Source organism: Rhinoraja longicauda, chromosome 13, assembly GCF_053455715.1.
Source record: "Rhinoraja longicauda isolate Sanriku21f chromosome 13, sRhiLon1.1, whole genome shotgun sequence".
NCBI classification, from domain to species: Eukaryota; Metazoa; Chordata; class Chondrichthyes; order Rajiformes; family Arhynchobatidae; genus Rhinoraja; species Rhinoraja longicauda.
This window is the reverse complement of record NC_135965.1, coordinates 53,978,089-53,993,807: the sequence shown is the minus strand read 5'-3', so window position 1 is coordinate 53,993,807 and position 15,719 is coordinate 53,978,089. Positions and strand designations below refer to the sequence as shown.

Below are 15,719 nucleotides of genomic sequence, written 5' to 3'. Positions count from 1 at the left end.
GCACCAGTTTGCTGTGACAGGGTTACAAAGATCAGTGATTGAGGATTGGCACCATCACACATGCTTTATTACTGTGTGTGTCCTAACCACGTTGAGAGGTGACATTTCGGGTTGAGACCCTACTCTACAGTGAGGTGCCTACAACAGCTGCTGCAGGTTCAATGCCAACGTCCCTAGGTGCAGAGATACATCACACAAACCGGGGTGGGGGTCAGAAATTGGTGTTTGATTCTAATTCAAATTACACAAGGGAATTGTAGTGTATCCAGATCAGAGGAAGCTGTCAGATAAGTTTAACATTTAATGTTTCATTGTTTTATGCACACTTCATACTATGACTTTAGAACACCCGTGAATTTAATTCTACCACACATTCCTCAATATCAAGGCCTAAATCATTGAACTGTTATTGAATTGAATTAAATATCTGTATGTAGTTGGACAATATAACTGGAATAAACGTTCAATTAATGATCCACTTCCAGCAACTATTTTCTTTGCGTTATTGGAATTCATAGAATTCCAAACATGTGCGCCATATGTGGCTGAAAAGGTCTGTTCCATGTTTTTATTTTCCATGGGAGAAAAGTACTTCCTCCAAGATGGATATGTGATGGGGTAGAATCGATTTATAATCCATACAGAGATGCCATTGCATTCTTTGCCAATGAAGGGACCTAGGTATTCCTCCTGACAACAACTCTTCAGCACACGGGTAATCAGTTGAGGACCTTGCTGACCCCAAATATGTCCAATGTAATTGGCCACAAAATCATTCATGCAATTCCATAGAAAAGGATGGTGCCTGTGATGGAAACCCATTGCCCCGTTATTGATCATATCTGAGCTCTGTGGACATGTAAATTTGCCAAAGGGCAACGGCTTCATTGATATAATGTCAGTGTCCAGGTAGATGCCCCCGTACTTCCACAGCACTGCTAATCTGCAGCCGTCAGCAAACACATGGAGCCAATACTTCTCCTTTTTTGGATCCACCTGTGATAAAATGGAGAAAGAAACATTATCTTAATTTCAAGTCTTTCTAATCATCCTCTTTCCCAGTCTTTGTGCGCGTAGTATAAAAAATAAAGTGGATGAGCTTGAGGCTCAGTTAGTCATGGGCAAGTATGATGTTGTAGGGATCACTGAGACATGGCTACAAGAGGACCAGGGCTGGGAACTGAATGTTCAGGGGTACACAACGTATAGAAAAGACAGACAGGTGGGCAGAGGGGGTGGGGTTGCTCTGATGGTAAGGAATGATATTCATTCCCTTGCAAGGGGTGACATAGAATCAGGAGATGTTGAATCAGTATGGATAGAAATGAGAAATTGTAAGGGTAAAAAGACCCTAATGGGAGTTATCTATAGGCCCCCAAACAGTAGCCTCGACATAGGGTGCAAGTTGAATCAGGAGATAAAATTGGCGTGTCAAAAATGTAATGCTAAGGTGGTTATGGGAGATTTCAACATGCAGGTAGACTGGGAAAATCAGGTTGGAAATGGACCCCAGGAAAGAGAGTTTGTAGAGTGCCTTCGAGATGGATTCTTAGAACAGCTTGTACTGGAGCCTACCAGGGACAAGGCAATTCTGGATTTAGTGTTGTGTAATGATCCTGATCTGATAAGGGGACTAGAGGTAAAAGAGCCATTAGGAGGCAGTGATCACAACATGATAAGTTTTACTCTGCAAATGGAAAGGCAGAAGGGAAAATCGGAAGTGTCAGTATTACAGTATAGCAAAGGGGATTACTGAGGCATGAGGCAGGAGCTGGCCAAAATTGACTGGAAGGAGGCCCTAGCAGGGAAGACGGTAGAACAGCAATGGCAGGTATTCCTGGGAATAATGCAGAGGTTGCAGGATCAATTTATTCCAAAGAGGTGGAAAGACTCTAAGGGGAGTAAGAGACACCTGTGGCTGACAAGGGAAGTCAGGGACAGCATAAAAATTAAGGAGAGGAAGTATAACATAGCAAAGAAGAGTGGGAAGACAGAGGATTGGGACTCTTTTAAAGAGCAACAAAAGTTAACTAAAAAGGCAATACGGGGAGAAAAGATGAGGTACGAGGGTAAACTAGCCAATAATATAAAGGAGGATAGCAAAAGTTTTTTTAGGTACGTGAAGAGGAAAAAATAGTCAAGGCAATTGTGGGTCCCTTGAAGACAGAAGCAGGGGAATTTATTATGGGGAACAAAGAAATGGCAGACGAGTTAAACCGTTACTTTGGATCTGTCTTCACTGAGGAAGATACACACAATCTCCCAAATGTTCTAGGGGCCGGAGAACCTAGGGTGATGGAGGAACTGAAGGAAATCCACATTAGGCAGGAAATGGTTTTGGGTAGACTGATGGGACTGAAGGCTGATAAATCTCTAGGGCCTGATGGTCTGCATCCCAGGGTACTTAAGGAGATGGCTCTAGAAATAGTGGAAGCATTGGAGATCATTTTTCAATGTTCTATAGATTCAGGATCAGTTCCTGTGGATTGGAGGATAGCAAATGTTATCCCACTTTTTAAGAAAGGAGGGAGAGAGAAAACGGGTAATTATAGACCAGTTAGTCTGACATCAGTGGTGGGGAAGATGCTGGAGTCAATTATAAAAGACGAAATTGCTGAGCATTTGGATAGCAGTAACAGGATTATTCCGAGTCAGCATGGATTTATGAAGGGGAAATCATGCTTGACTAATCTACTGGAATTTTTTGAGGATGTAGCTAGGAAAATTGACAGGGGAGAGTCAGTGGATGTGGTGTACCTCGACTTTCAGAAAGCCTTCGACAAGGTCCCACATAGGAGATTAGTGGGTAGAATTAGGGCACATGGTATTGGGGGTAGGGTACTGACATGGATAGAAAATTGGTTGACAGACAGAAAGCAAAGAGTGGGGATAAATGGGTCCCTTTGGGAATGGCAGGCAGTGACCAGTGGGGTACCGCAAGGTTCGGTGCTGGGACCCCAGCTATTTACGATATACATTAATGACTTAGATGAAGGGATTAAAAGTACCATTAGCAAATTTGCAGATGATACTAAGCTGGGGGGTAGTGTGAATTGTGAGGAAGATGCAATAAGGCTGCAGGGTGACTTGGACAGGTTGTGTGAGTGGGCGGATACATGGCAGATGCAGTTTAATGTAGATAAGTGTGAGGTTATTCACTTTGGATGTAAGAATAGAAAGGCAGATTATTATCTGAATGGTGTCAAGTTAGGAGGAGGGGGAGTTCAACGAGATCTGGGTGTCCTAGTGCATCAGTCAATGAAAGGAAGCATGCAGGTACAGCAGGCAGTGAAGAAAGCCAATGGAATGTTGGCCTTCATAACAAGAGGAGTTGAGTATAGGAGCAAAGAGGTCCTTCTACAATTGTACCGGGCCCTGGTGAGACCGTACCTAGAGTACTGTGTGCAGTTTTGGTCTCCAAATTTGAGGAAGGATATTCTTGCTATGGAGGGCGTGCAGCGTAGGTTCACTAGGTTAATTCCCAGAATGGCGGGACTGTCGTATGTTGAAAGGCTGGAGCGATTGGGCTTGTATACACTGGAATTTAGAAGGATGAGGGGGGATCTTATTGAAACATATAAGATAATGAGGGGATTGGACACATTAGACGCAGGAAACATGTTCCCAATGTTGGGGGAGTCCAGAACAAGGGGCCACAGTTTAAGAATAAGGGGTAGGCCATTTAGAACGGAGATGAGGAAGAACTTTTTCAGTCAGAGAGTGGTGAAGGTGTGGAATTCTCTGCCTCAGAAGGCAGTGGAGGCCAGTTCGTTGTATACTTTCAAGAGTGAGCTGGATAGAGCTCTTAAGGATAGCGGAGTGAGGGGGTATGGGGAGAAGGCAGGAACGGGGTACTGATTGAGAGTGATCAGCCATGATCGCATTGAATGTCGGTGCTGGCTCGAAGGGCTGAATGGCCTACTCCTGCACCTATTGTCTATTGTCTATTGTCTATTGTCTATTTCCTGAAGCCACAGCTCATTCACCATGGAGGACACCTTCCAGTGACTGTAGTCAAGGCACAAAGACACCAGTCTGATCAGAGTCTTGAATGAAACGTCACCCATTCCTTCTCTCCAGAGATGCAGTCTGTCCTGCTGAGTTACTCCAGGATTTGGTGTCTATCTTCAGTTTAATCCAGCATCTGCAGTTCCTTCCTACATAAAGACACTACAATCCGTTCTCAAAGGGAGCATGTGAATTGACTGTTCCACACAATCCCACATTACAAAACACTGCTGCTCCAATAAAGTGTTGTAATAAATAAGACAAGGGGGATGTTGTGATATTGCTGGGACTACTTTGTGTATCCAAGGATTACTTTGTATGCCTGTGTATATAAGTGATTGGTGTGATTAGGCGGTCACTCTGGATCCAGGCGGCCTTGGAATAAACAGCCTGGAGTACAAGCTGCACCATGATAACATCTTAAACATGTGCACTCGTGGTCCGTCCAGAGTCACAACAAAGGTACAACAGGTACCGGACCACGAAGGACAACATGGTGGCAGCGGTTTGGGTGTTTAGCCTAGAAAAGGAAAACAACAAAAAAACCAAGAAAAAAAGTTAACAAGTGCGTAAGAAAAAAAAGAAAAAAAGAAGGTTAACAAAAAGGAACCCAGCAAAAAGGTTAACAGGAAAATAAAATAGAACCCTGAAGAACGAAAAAAGTTTCCCGCTCGGTAAGGGGCCAATATATGTAGGTATACTTACCTGCTCAGTAGTCAGCGGCGAGCTGCCGACGTGACGCTGCAAGCTGCTGTCAATAGTCAATAGTCGTTTATTTGTTACATACACATAAATGTGTAGTGAAATGAAACATTACCCGCAGTTGAACAATAAGACCAATAAGATTAATCAATAAAAATGCAATAACACATACAATCACAACTAACACCAAACAAAAAGAAACATCCATCACAGTGAGTCTCCTCCAGTCCCTCCTCACTGTGATGGAAGGCCAAAATGTCTTTTTCTCTTCCCTGCCGTCTTGTCCCGCGGTCAGGCTGTTGGAGTTGCCACGTCGGGGCGGTCGGGGCTCCCGATATTGAAGCCCCCGCTGGGCGGTGAAAGGTCAACGGCCTATTTCAGGCCGCGCCGGACGGTGAAAGGTCCGCGACGGGCCGACCCAAGCCCCGCGATTCGGGGCGGGCGAACACGCTGCCTCTGCCGCTGCCGGAGCTCCCGATGTCGGCCCCCACCCAGGGGTCTGCGGGCTTCCGACGTCCACGCGGCCCGCGCCGGAGCCTCCGGAGACGAGTCGCAGCCGCGCCCGCAGCATCCGCAGGCAGCCAGCGCCGCAGGTGGTGAGTCCGCGCCGCGGGCTCTGCGAACCAGAGCCCCAGGTGGTCCCAGGTGAATGGCCGGTGGTAGGCCGCAACGGGAACGGAGACACGACACAGAACAAAGGTCACGTCTCCGTTCTGGAGAGAGAATGTTACAGTTCCCGTTCCCTCCCACCACCCACACCCCCCCCCCCCCCAAACATAACATACAACACTACATCATATTAAACTACAATTCAGACAAAAACAACAAAAAACACAAAAGACAGACGGACTGCAGGCAAGCCGCAGCTGCGACGGCAGCGCTGGCTCCTCCTGAGGGCGGTGTGTGAAGGCCCACATCGCGCCCCAGCACCTGTGCAGGCCCGAGATTAGGAGCCTGCGACTGCTTTGTGGGGGAGAGACCGGAGGCGACCGGGAGACCCGACACCCACGGAGGTGTACGGTGACCGGGGAAGACCGACACCCACGGAGGTGTGCGGCGACTGGGAGACCCGACACCCACGGAGGTGTGCGGCGACCGGGGGAGGCCGGGAGACCCGACACCCACGGAGGTGTGCGGTGACCGGGGTAGACCGACACCCACGGAGGTATGCGGCGACCGGTAAGACCGACACCCACGGAGGTGTGCGGCGACCGGGGGAGGCTGACACCCACGGAGGTTTGCGGCGACCGGGAGAGCCCTGGAGGAGACCGACACCCACGGAGGTGTGCGGCGACCGGAGGGGGTCGGCGACAGGAGGGACCGACCACCCGCGGAGGTGAGGCGGCCGGTAAGGCCGAGGCACTACATACTAACCCAGGCGCGTCGACCGTAGAGTCGGGACGGCCCTGGGCCCGAGGCAGCTGTCGAGAGCACCTGTGGGCGTGGCCGGGGAGCACCTGTGGGCGGGGCCAGCTCGCAGCGGCAGCGCGTTCGAAAAGTTGAACGGCAGCTGCCGGGGAGTACCTGTGGGCGGGGCCAGCGCGCACTGCAGCGGAGGCGCGATCGCACCGCGATTCCAGCAGTGGGAGGCCAGCAGTGCCAGCCCAGCAGTGGGAGCCCAGCAGTGCCAGCCCAGCAGTGGGAGCCCAGCAGTGCCAGCCCAGCAGTGAGAGCCCAGCAGTGCCAGCCCAGCAGTGGGAGCCCAGCAGTGGGAGCCCAGCAGTGCCAACCCAGCAGTGGGAGCCCAGCAGTGCCAGCCCAGCAGTGGGAACCCAGCAGTGGGAGCCCAGCAGTGCCAGCCCAGCAGTGGGAGGCCAGCAGTGGCAGGCAAATCATGGTGGTGGAGCATCTAGAGCCTACACTACGTTTGATCTACACAGCACGTCTTCTTGAGGGGAAGATATGGAACAAAATGAATATTTTGTGTTTAATGACCTGTGTAGTGATCTGTGTACTGAAAGCTTAATGTATTATATTTGATGCTTTTGTATGAATGTATATATCTGTGGAGTGACCACACGGAGTGAGTGACCACACGGAGTGAGTGACCACACGGAGTGAGTGACCACACGGAGTGAGTGACCACACGGAGATGAGTGACCACCCAGAGATGAGTGACCACCCAGAGATGAGTGACCACCCGGCGATGGGTGAAATTCCGCAGAGGAATGACCACCATGATGGCGAAAAAAGCAATTGTGTTTAATTGTGTTTAGTTGTGCTATTGGTTTTGTTTGCAAAAAGCAATGGTGTTTTGGTTTTGTTTGTTAAATATATTTTAGCCCTCGAATGGTAAAGAAAACAATTTTATATAAGACAAGGGGGATGTTGTAATATATAAGACAAGGGGGATGTTGTGATATTGCTGGGACTACTTTGTGTATCCAAGGACTACTTTGTATGCCTGTGTATATAAGTGATTGGTGTGATTAGGCGGTCACTCTGGATGCAGGTGGCCACGGAATAAACAGCCTGGAATTGAGCTCCAGCAATGTAACCTTTTATACACGTGTACTTGTGGTCCTTCCAGAGTCACTAAAGGTACAACAGGTACCGGATCACGAAGTACAACATAAAGCACATCATAAACCCACTACCTATCCTTTAATTCATGTTAATCTGGCAGGTCCACTCCTTGAGAAACAACTTTCTACTCTCTATATTGTTTGTTTAAAAAAGGTTCTAAAAGTAAACCTAGCAATTATAGACCTATTAGTTTGACGTCTGTGGTGGGAAAATTAATGGAAAAGATACTTAGGGACAATATATATAATTATTTGGATAATCAAGGCCTGATTAGAAACAGTCAACATGGATTTGTGCCTGGAAGGTCATGATTGACTAATCTTCTTGAATTTTTTGAAGAGGTTACCAGGGAAATTGATAAGGGCAAGGCTGTGGATGTTGTCTATATGGACTTCAGTAAGGCATTTGACAAGGTTCCACATGGAAGGTTGATTAAGAAGGTTAAATCGTTGGGTATTAATAGTGAGGTTGCAAGATGGATTCAACAATGGCTGAATGGGAGATACCAGAGGGTAATGGTTGACAATTGTATGTCAGGTTGGAGGCCAGTGTCTAGTGGAGTGCCCCAAGGATCTGTGTTGGGTCCACTGTTGTTTGTCATTTACATTAATGATCTGGATGATGGTGTGGCAAATTGGATTAGTAAATATGCAGATGATACTAAGATAGGTGGAGTAGTTGATAGTGAGGTAGATTTTCAAAGTCTACAGAGAGACTTGGGCCTTTTGGAAGGGTGGGCTGAAAGATGGCAGATGGAGTTTAATGCTGATAAGTGTGAGGTGCTGCATTTTGGTAGGACAAATCAAAATAGGACGTACAGGGTAAATGGTAGGGAATTGAGGAATGCAGTGGAACAGAGGGATCTGGGAATAACTGTGCATTGTTCCCTGAAGGTGGAATCTCATGTGGATAGGGTGGTGAAGAAGGCGTTTGGTATGCTTGCCTTTATAAATCAGAGCATCGAGTATAGAAGTTGGGATGTAATGTTGAAATTGTACAGGGCATTGGTGAGGCCGAATCTGGAGTATGGTGTGCAGTTCTGGTCGCCAAATTATAGGAAGGATGTCGACAAAATGGAGAGGGTTCAGAGGAGATTTACTAGAATGTTGCCTGGGTTTCAGCACTTAGGCTACAGAGAGAGGTTGAATAGGTTGGGTCTTTGTTCTTTGGAGCGTAGAAGGTTGAGGGGGGACTTGATAGAGGTTTTTTAAATTTTGAGAGGGACGGACAGAGTTGACGTGGGTAGGCTTTTCCCTTTGAGAGTGGGGAAGATTCCAACAAGGGGACATAGCTTCAGAATTGAGGGACAAAGGTTTAGGGGTAACATGAGGGGGAACTTCTTTACTCAGAGGGTTGTGGCTGTATGGAATGGGCTTCCGGTGGAAGTGGTGGAGGCTGGCTCGATTTTATTATTTAAGAGTAAATTGGATAGGTATATGGATAGGAGGGGATTGGAGGGTTATGGTCTGAGTGCAGGTAGATGAGACTAGGTCAGGGAGAATGGTCGGCGTGGACTGGTAGGGCCGGACAGGCCTGTTTCCATGCTGTAGTTGTTATATGTTATATGTTTGTTATATCTTTGTTCATGAAAAAAGAGTCATCCCGTTATAAAGGTCAAAGCAATTTATTCGGTCTGTTACATGTACCTGATCACTGCACTCATTGATACTTGCCCCATTTATCTACAAGGTCCGTGGTGATTCATGTGCTTACCAAGATGCTTTGTAAATATTGTGAAAGAACCTGCCTCCATCATGCTTACATTCCAGATAGCAACTAGTCTCAGGGTGAAAATCAATCCCATTTAATCCACCTCATAATTTGTATAATTCCATCACCCCTTGGGGCCTTCTTCAGGGAAATGTAACTCAGCATATTCAATCTCTGTTTACCTGGACAGAGCTATGCAGCATGAGAAGAGGTCCTTTGGCCCAACATACATGACGACCACAGTATATAACCAAACTTGTTCTACTTGCTTGTGGCTGGACGTATATCCATCCACATTATTCTTACCCAGTACCATTTCCTCTGGCAGGTAACTCCAGAGATTCATCACCCCCTGTATGAATAGTTTGCCCCTAGGGTCCCTTTTAAACCTTTCCCCTCTCAGCTAAAACCTGTGCCGATTGTTTTAGACCGCCCTTTCCTGGCTAATCAACTTATCTTTGTCTCTTGAGATTCAATAAACCTCTATAAAGTCTCTCCTTGGCCTCCAATGCACAAGGGAAGAAAGTCACAGCCTATTCAGCCTCTCCTTTGAATTCAAAACTTCTAGAACTGGTAACTTCTTCAAAAATCTTTTTTGCTGCCTTTGCAGTTACTGTTTTGACTAAAATACTCCAATCCAGCTAACATAGTGGTCATTAATATATATTATAAACATTAAATAATGCAGCAGTGATTCTTATAGTGCACCATGGGCCACATTCTGTTTTCCATTACTAAGCCAATTTTGGATCCAATTAGCCAGCTTGCCTAGATCCCATGGTTTAAAACTTTTGGACCAGCCGACCATGCACAACTTTGTCAAAGCCTTACTAAAATCCTGTCAAATTAGTGCAAGAATTTTGTCACATAGCCATGCTGCTTACATCCAATCAATCCCTAACTTTCGAAATTATAAATTATGTTCATTTATTTTCTTTCCAATACCTAGTTTACCTCTGATGTAATACTCATTGGACTGTAGTAACCAGGACTGGCCATTGTTGCCTACCATCCCTATCTTCCTTTTTCTTTTATTTGAAGATAGACACAAAATCTGGAATAACTCAGCAGGACAGACAGCATCTCTGGAAGGAAGGAATGGGTGATGTTACGGGTTGAGACCCTTCTTCAGACTGCTGGACCAGCCGACCATGCACAACTTTTGTTACTCCAGCTTTTCAAAGGTTCAAAGGTTCAAAGGTCAGTTTATTGTCGCCTGCATCAATTAAACTACAGTGAAACATGAATTACCGTACCGCCATACAAAAAAAAAGCAACTAGATACACAGCTACATAGAAGTTAATATAAAATATCCACCATAGCGAATTCCCCACATCCCTCACTGAGTTGGAAGGCAATAAAGTCCAAGTTTCTTCCTCTTTTTGTGTCTATCTTTGGTTTAAACCAGCACCTGCAGTTCCTTCTGACACATTTTTCCTTTATCTGTATAGACTGCGTTGCTGGGCATGTACATCAGAATATACAATATTACTCAGATTTGACAATATCTGCACCAATTGCACAGACAAATTAGTTCCACTGCCACTTAACAGCTGCATTATTTCGCACTAACAATGAGGTTCCATCTCATCAACTTATTACACTCCTTTGTGTGATAGATTGATACATCTTTGGGTCCTCATCTTTCTGCAGTAAAGTATGACTGGAGTAAATTGTCAGGCATGTTCCTGTTGAGGAGGAGGGGCTGAATGGTCTATTCTTGCCACTTCTCATGTCTGATGCCCGTCTAATGTTTTCAAGAGAGAATTATATATAGCTCTTAGGGCTAACGGAACTAGGAAAAGGGGAGGTGCAACGAGACGAGGGTTTGTTTATACAACAGTCACTGAAAGTAAGCAAGTAGGTACAGCAGGCAGTGACGAAAGCTAATGGCACGTTAGCCTTCATTGCAAGAGGATTTGAGTTTAGGAGCAAGGAGGTCCTACTGCTGTTATACAGGGCCCTGGTGAGACTGCACCTGGAGTATTGTGTGCAATTTTGGACTCCTAATTTGAAGAAGGACATTATTGCTATTAAGGGAATGGCATTCCTCAGCCTCCTATACACAAATGAAGAAATATACTGCCTATCCAGCCTCTCCTTATAAATCAAAACCACTACAACTGATAACTTCCTCAAAAACATAACTTCCTTAAAAATCCAGACAACATTGTGGTCATTAACACCTAATTTAAACATCGGATATTGCAGCAGCAAATATTTAAAAATCTATCAATTCATGCTTTATAGATGTCCAACCATTAAACATTCACTGACTTATTTGGCAGAAAATCCCAAAGATTCACCACACCACCCTGTGACTGAGAAAAGTTCCTCCTCAATTATCCTGAATAGCCAAAGTCCTATTTGGAGATAGTCACCCCCTTAATATGGACACATAGTCAAGGGAAACACCATCTCAGTATTTACCCTGTCAAGCACCTTACAAATTTTGGACATTTCAAGGTGATAACTTGTGTGTTGTCTAATCTTAGGTGAGCACTGGCACAAGATGCTCAATCTTGTTATACAACAAACCTGCCATGCAAGGAATCAACCTGGTGCAACTTTACTGCACTCCACTTAGTGCATACATTCTTCCTGATTCAAGGAGACCAGACCTGGACGCAAATTTCAGATAGACTGAGTCAACTTACTCCCAGGAAGAAAATAGTTAATGCACACCCTTCCGATCATCCAAATGTCTTTTAAGTGCTGTCATAGTAGCTGCCTCAAGCAGTTCCTCCAGCTCATTCCATAAACAGACCATTCACTTTGTAGAAAACCAGGCCTCATGATCCTATTGTGTGCATTCACCTGATGCATGTCCCTAACGACATTAGACTCGTAAGCTTCAAGAACAAATTCGTGGCCTGTCCAATCTCTTCCTATAATTTAGTCCTTGCTTCCTGGTTAATATCATGGTAAAGCTTTTCTTCGCTCAATCAAACTTAATGGAATCTTTCCTGGGTGATCAAAACAAAACACAAAACTCCAGTTGGGGCCTCACCAAATTCTTGTGCAACTGCACCATCATCAACATCCTAACTTCTATACTTAATGATTTCACTGATGTGGGCCAGCATGTCTCGTCATTACCACCTCCCCACAGCCAAAAATTGATCATTGGGGACTCCACTTTTGTTTGGTCATTGGTGCTGCCTCAGATTTGTTTTGTACCTTTTCATACCTCTAGTTACTCTCTCCCCGACTCTCAGTCTGAAGAAGGGTCTCGACCCAAAATGGCACCTGTTCCTTTTCTCCAGAGATGCTGCCTGACCCGTCGAGTTACTCCAGCATTTTGTGTCTATCTTTATGTCTAATGCCTTCTTCACCACCCTGTCCACATATGATGTTACTTTCTGTGAATTATGTACTTGTACTCCTAGCTCCCTCTATTCTGCAGCCTTCCCCAGGGGCCTAAATTTTACTGAGAAAGTCCTACTCTGGTTTGACGACCCAAACTGTAACACATCACACTTTCTTCTTATTGGTTACCTTTTGATACCAGAATTTCAACGAAGTATCTTCAAACATTTCGGCAGCGTTTAAAGGTAGAAGGACAACATTCTTCACTGAGGAGAGCAACGGGATGAGTCTGTACTTAGGCTCTGGATACTGGCTCAAGTTGCCACTGAACCTCTTCATGAAGAAATAGATTGGTTTATCTGGGTTTTGACGAGCAGTGGACTCCACTGAGCAAGCTACCAATGGCTTCAACTCCACATTGTCTGATGTTTCCACAAACATAATCCCAGGATTCAGGAGTGGATGAGGATCCTCCATGGTAGCTTCATCGTCCACGTGTGACATTCTTATCATGTCATTACGATCCTTGCGTTGTGATTCCATATACCAACGTGCATATAGCAGGACACAAACTCCAAATGTGATGATAAAGAAATAACCATGATGCATGGAAATCATGACGTGGCCTGAGGGTCTTCTGAAAAAGCTACTGTGAAATATTGTTGGGTCTTTTGAATATTAATAACATTTCCATGGGAACAATTATTTCCCTTAGCAATTAGAATCAAATACCAGAGATTCCACATTTATGGTAATTATTAGTTTGATTAGAGATGAAATTAAAAAGTATCATTCGCAGAGGGGGGAGGGGCTTGAAATTGTTTGATAGCTTTGGATTGGAGCATGCTGTGAAGTCGGAAATTTCGAAAAAAAACAATTGCCAAGCAATTAGAAGTCTGATTTCTTTTGTGGCTCCAAAATCTACTTGAATGCTTCAGTATATTATTTATCTTTCTTTTTGATAGATAGATTCTTGATTAGTACAGGTGTTAGAGGTTATGGAGAGAAGGCAGGAGAATGGGGTGAGAAGAGACAGATATAGATCACATTGAATGTCGGAGTAGACTTGATGGGCCGAATGGCCTAATTCTGTTCCTATCGGTTATGATATTTTGTTAAATGAGTGGTTCCATAATTTTCTGGTTTCTTTTACTCAGTTTTTATTATGTGTGGAAAGTTCACTCTCAGTTATACCTTCATAAATTACAATAGTTGAGTTATGCATTGAAAATAAACAAATGGCGATGACAATTCCAATAGCAGAGCAGCAGTTAACAAATGGAAGGGCTGATGGGAAAGTGGATGTAACGACACGCTAGTCTGAATAAAGGACAGGCAGGGAGAGGTTCATTAATATGGGATAATAAAGGGATGAAGTGTAATTACTTCAATGCAAGGAGTTTAATGGGTAAACCTGATAAACTTAGAACCTGGGTCAGTGCTTGGAATTACATCATCCTGCTGCAGTTCTTCTCCAGCCACAGGCAAGGACTCAGAGGACTGGGGAGTGGCCAATGTTGTTTCTTTGTTTAAGAATGGAAGTCGTGAGAAACAAGGGAACTATTGGCCAGTAAGCCTCGTGTCAATGGTTGGAGAACTATGAGAGAATTCTTTTGAGACAGGGTTACTCCTGTTTGGAAGAGAATGGGTTAATTAGAGATAGCCAGTACATGACCGGTTGTGTGTTAATAACAATTGAATTTTTTGAGGAACGGCTGAAGGAGATTGATGAAGGTGTACATGGTGTACACATGGATTTTTGTGAGGCTTTTGATAAGGTCCCTCATGGTTGGCTCATCCAGAAGATTAAGATGTACGGGATTCTCAGTGACTTGGGCTAATGGATTCAGAACTGGGGTTTTGGAATTCATAGATTTCAGAGAGTTGTGGTGGAAGGTAGATATTCTGGCTGGTGGTCTGTGATCAGTGGAGTTCCACAGAGATCAGTGCTGGTACATCTACTTATAAATGACCAAGACATGAATGTAGATGGGTTGCTAAGTTAGAAATTATATTTAGTTATCCAACGAGAGGCTAAAACAATAAGTTGACCCAGGTAGTCCTGTTTGTGGACTTTGGGCAGTAGGTGGACAGAAGCTGTGCATATTGAAGCTGGAGGAGTGGAGGGAGGATTGACTGTAGATACAAGATCGGCAACAATGGTTAGACATTCCCCAATGGTGTGGAGTGTGCTGAGAGGTATTGTCTGAGAGCTGGCATCAAAAACATAAACACTGTCCTTCATTTGATGATGAGGTTTATCGAGCCATAGAGTTATAAAGTGATACAGTGTGGAAACAGGCCCTTCAGCCCATCCTGACCACACCAGCCATTAAGTCCCAGCTACAGTAGTCCCACCTGCCTGCATTTGGTCCATATTGTACCAAACCTGTCCTATCCATGTACTTGGCCAACTCCATAAACGTTGGGATAATCATTGCCTCACCTACCTCCTCTGACAGCTTGTTCCATACACCCACCACCCTTTGTGTGAAAAAGTTACCCCTCATATTCCTATTATACCATTTCCCCTTCATCTTAAATCTACAGAATGTCCTTTGGTCCTCGATTCACCTACTCTGGGCAAGACTCTGTGCAACTACCCGATCTATTCCTTTCATGAGGAATTGTGTTTGGGATGGTCAAACGCATGCAGGTGGGACTAGTGTACATGGGACATGTTGGTTGCTGTGAGCAAGTTGGGCCGAAGGGCCGTTTCCACAGTGTATGACTAGAGCTCTATGCTCCAAAATGATCTTTGCCACTCCCACATTGACAATACTATCTTAAGCATCTTAATCTGTTCAAAATCCATCATTAACTCCAGCTGTCTAGAGTTCTCTTCTGTCTCCAATAATATTCCATTTGGAAAACAGTGTAATGTCTCTATTTTATGTCTACCCTTCTTCAGACTTGGACCATGGGTGATCTCAGCCTGGATTTTCCATGAAAAACAGTTTTGCTATTTTTTTGTCTTGGTACCATGTGCATAATTCAGAGAATGGAGATTAGCTTTTTCTCGATGCTCTGATCCTTTGCATTCCCACGACTGAGTGTGCCAGTGGAATCAATACCAAAATAGGTCCTGATGAATATATGGGGAGAGATTCATTACTGACAACAACAGCTGACAGCAATGTTGGGAACCCTGTTGGGGATTAACAGCACCTGACTGATCATCCAGAATTTATGAACTTTATTTATTTATTTTTTAAATTTTAATTTTTAAAAGCATATGCACAGATAGAAATAAAAGACAAATTTGTTACAAAGTTCTTACATGGCTTCAATTTTTAAATTTTTAAAGAGAAAAAATAAAAAGAAAGAAGAATGAAAAAGAAAAAAAAACTATAAACTATTGGGAAGAGAGAATAAAAAAAGAGTTATAACTATAAAAATTAAAGGGGGTAGATCCGGGAGACAATAACCACAGTTGTACATCCAACCCTAAACTCAAGTTTCA

The 15,719-nt window shown here is 44.5% G+C and overlaps 1 protein-coding gene across 1 annotated transcript; it reads right to left on the bottom strand.

The window, feature by feature from the left end:
- Positions 1–379: 379 nt before the first annotated feature.
- Positions 380–12,874, bottom strand: LOC144599338 (alpha-1,4-N-acetylglucosaminyltransferase-like). Its single transcript, XM_078410131.1, has 2 exons — positions 12,446–12,874; positions 380–996 (listed from the first exon to the last, which is right to left on the bottom strand). The coding sequence occupies exons 1-2, from the start codon at positions 12,872–12,874 to the stop codon at positions 391–393; spliced, it is 1,035 nt and encodes a 344-aa protein (XP_078266257.1). The 3' UTR covers positions 380–390.
- Positions 12,875–15,719: the final 2,845 nt, after the last annotated feature.

Excerpts from the sequence above, each read along its gene's own strand:
- LOC144599338 (XM_078410131.1), bottom strand. The coding sequence starts at position 12,874 with ATGATTTCCATGCATCATGGTTATTTCTTTATCATCACATTTGGAGTT. Across the intron at positions 997-12,445 it reads TGAAATTCTGGTATCAAAAG|GTGGATCCAAAAAAGGAGAA; the intron begins GTAACCAATAAG and ends ATTTTATCACAG.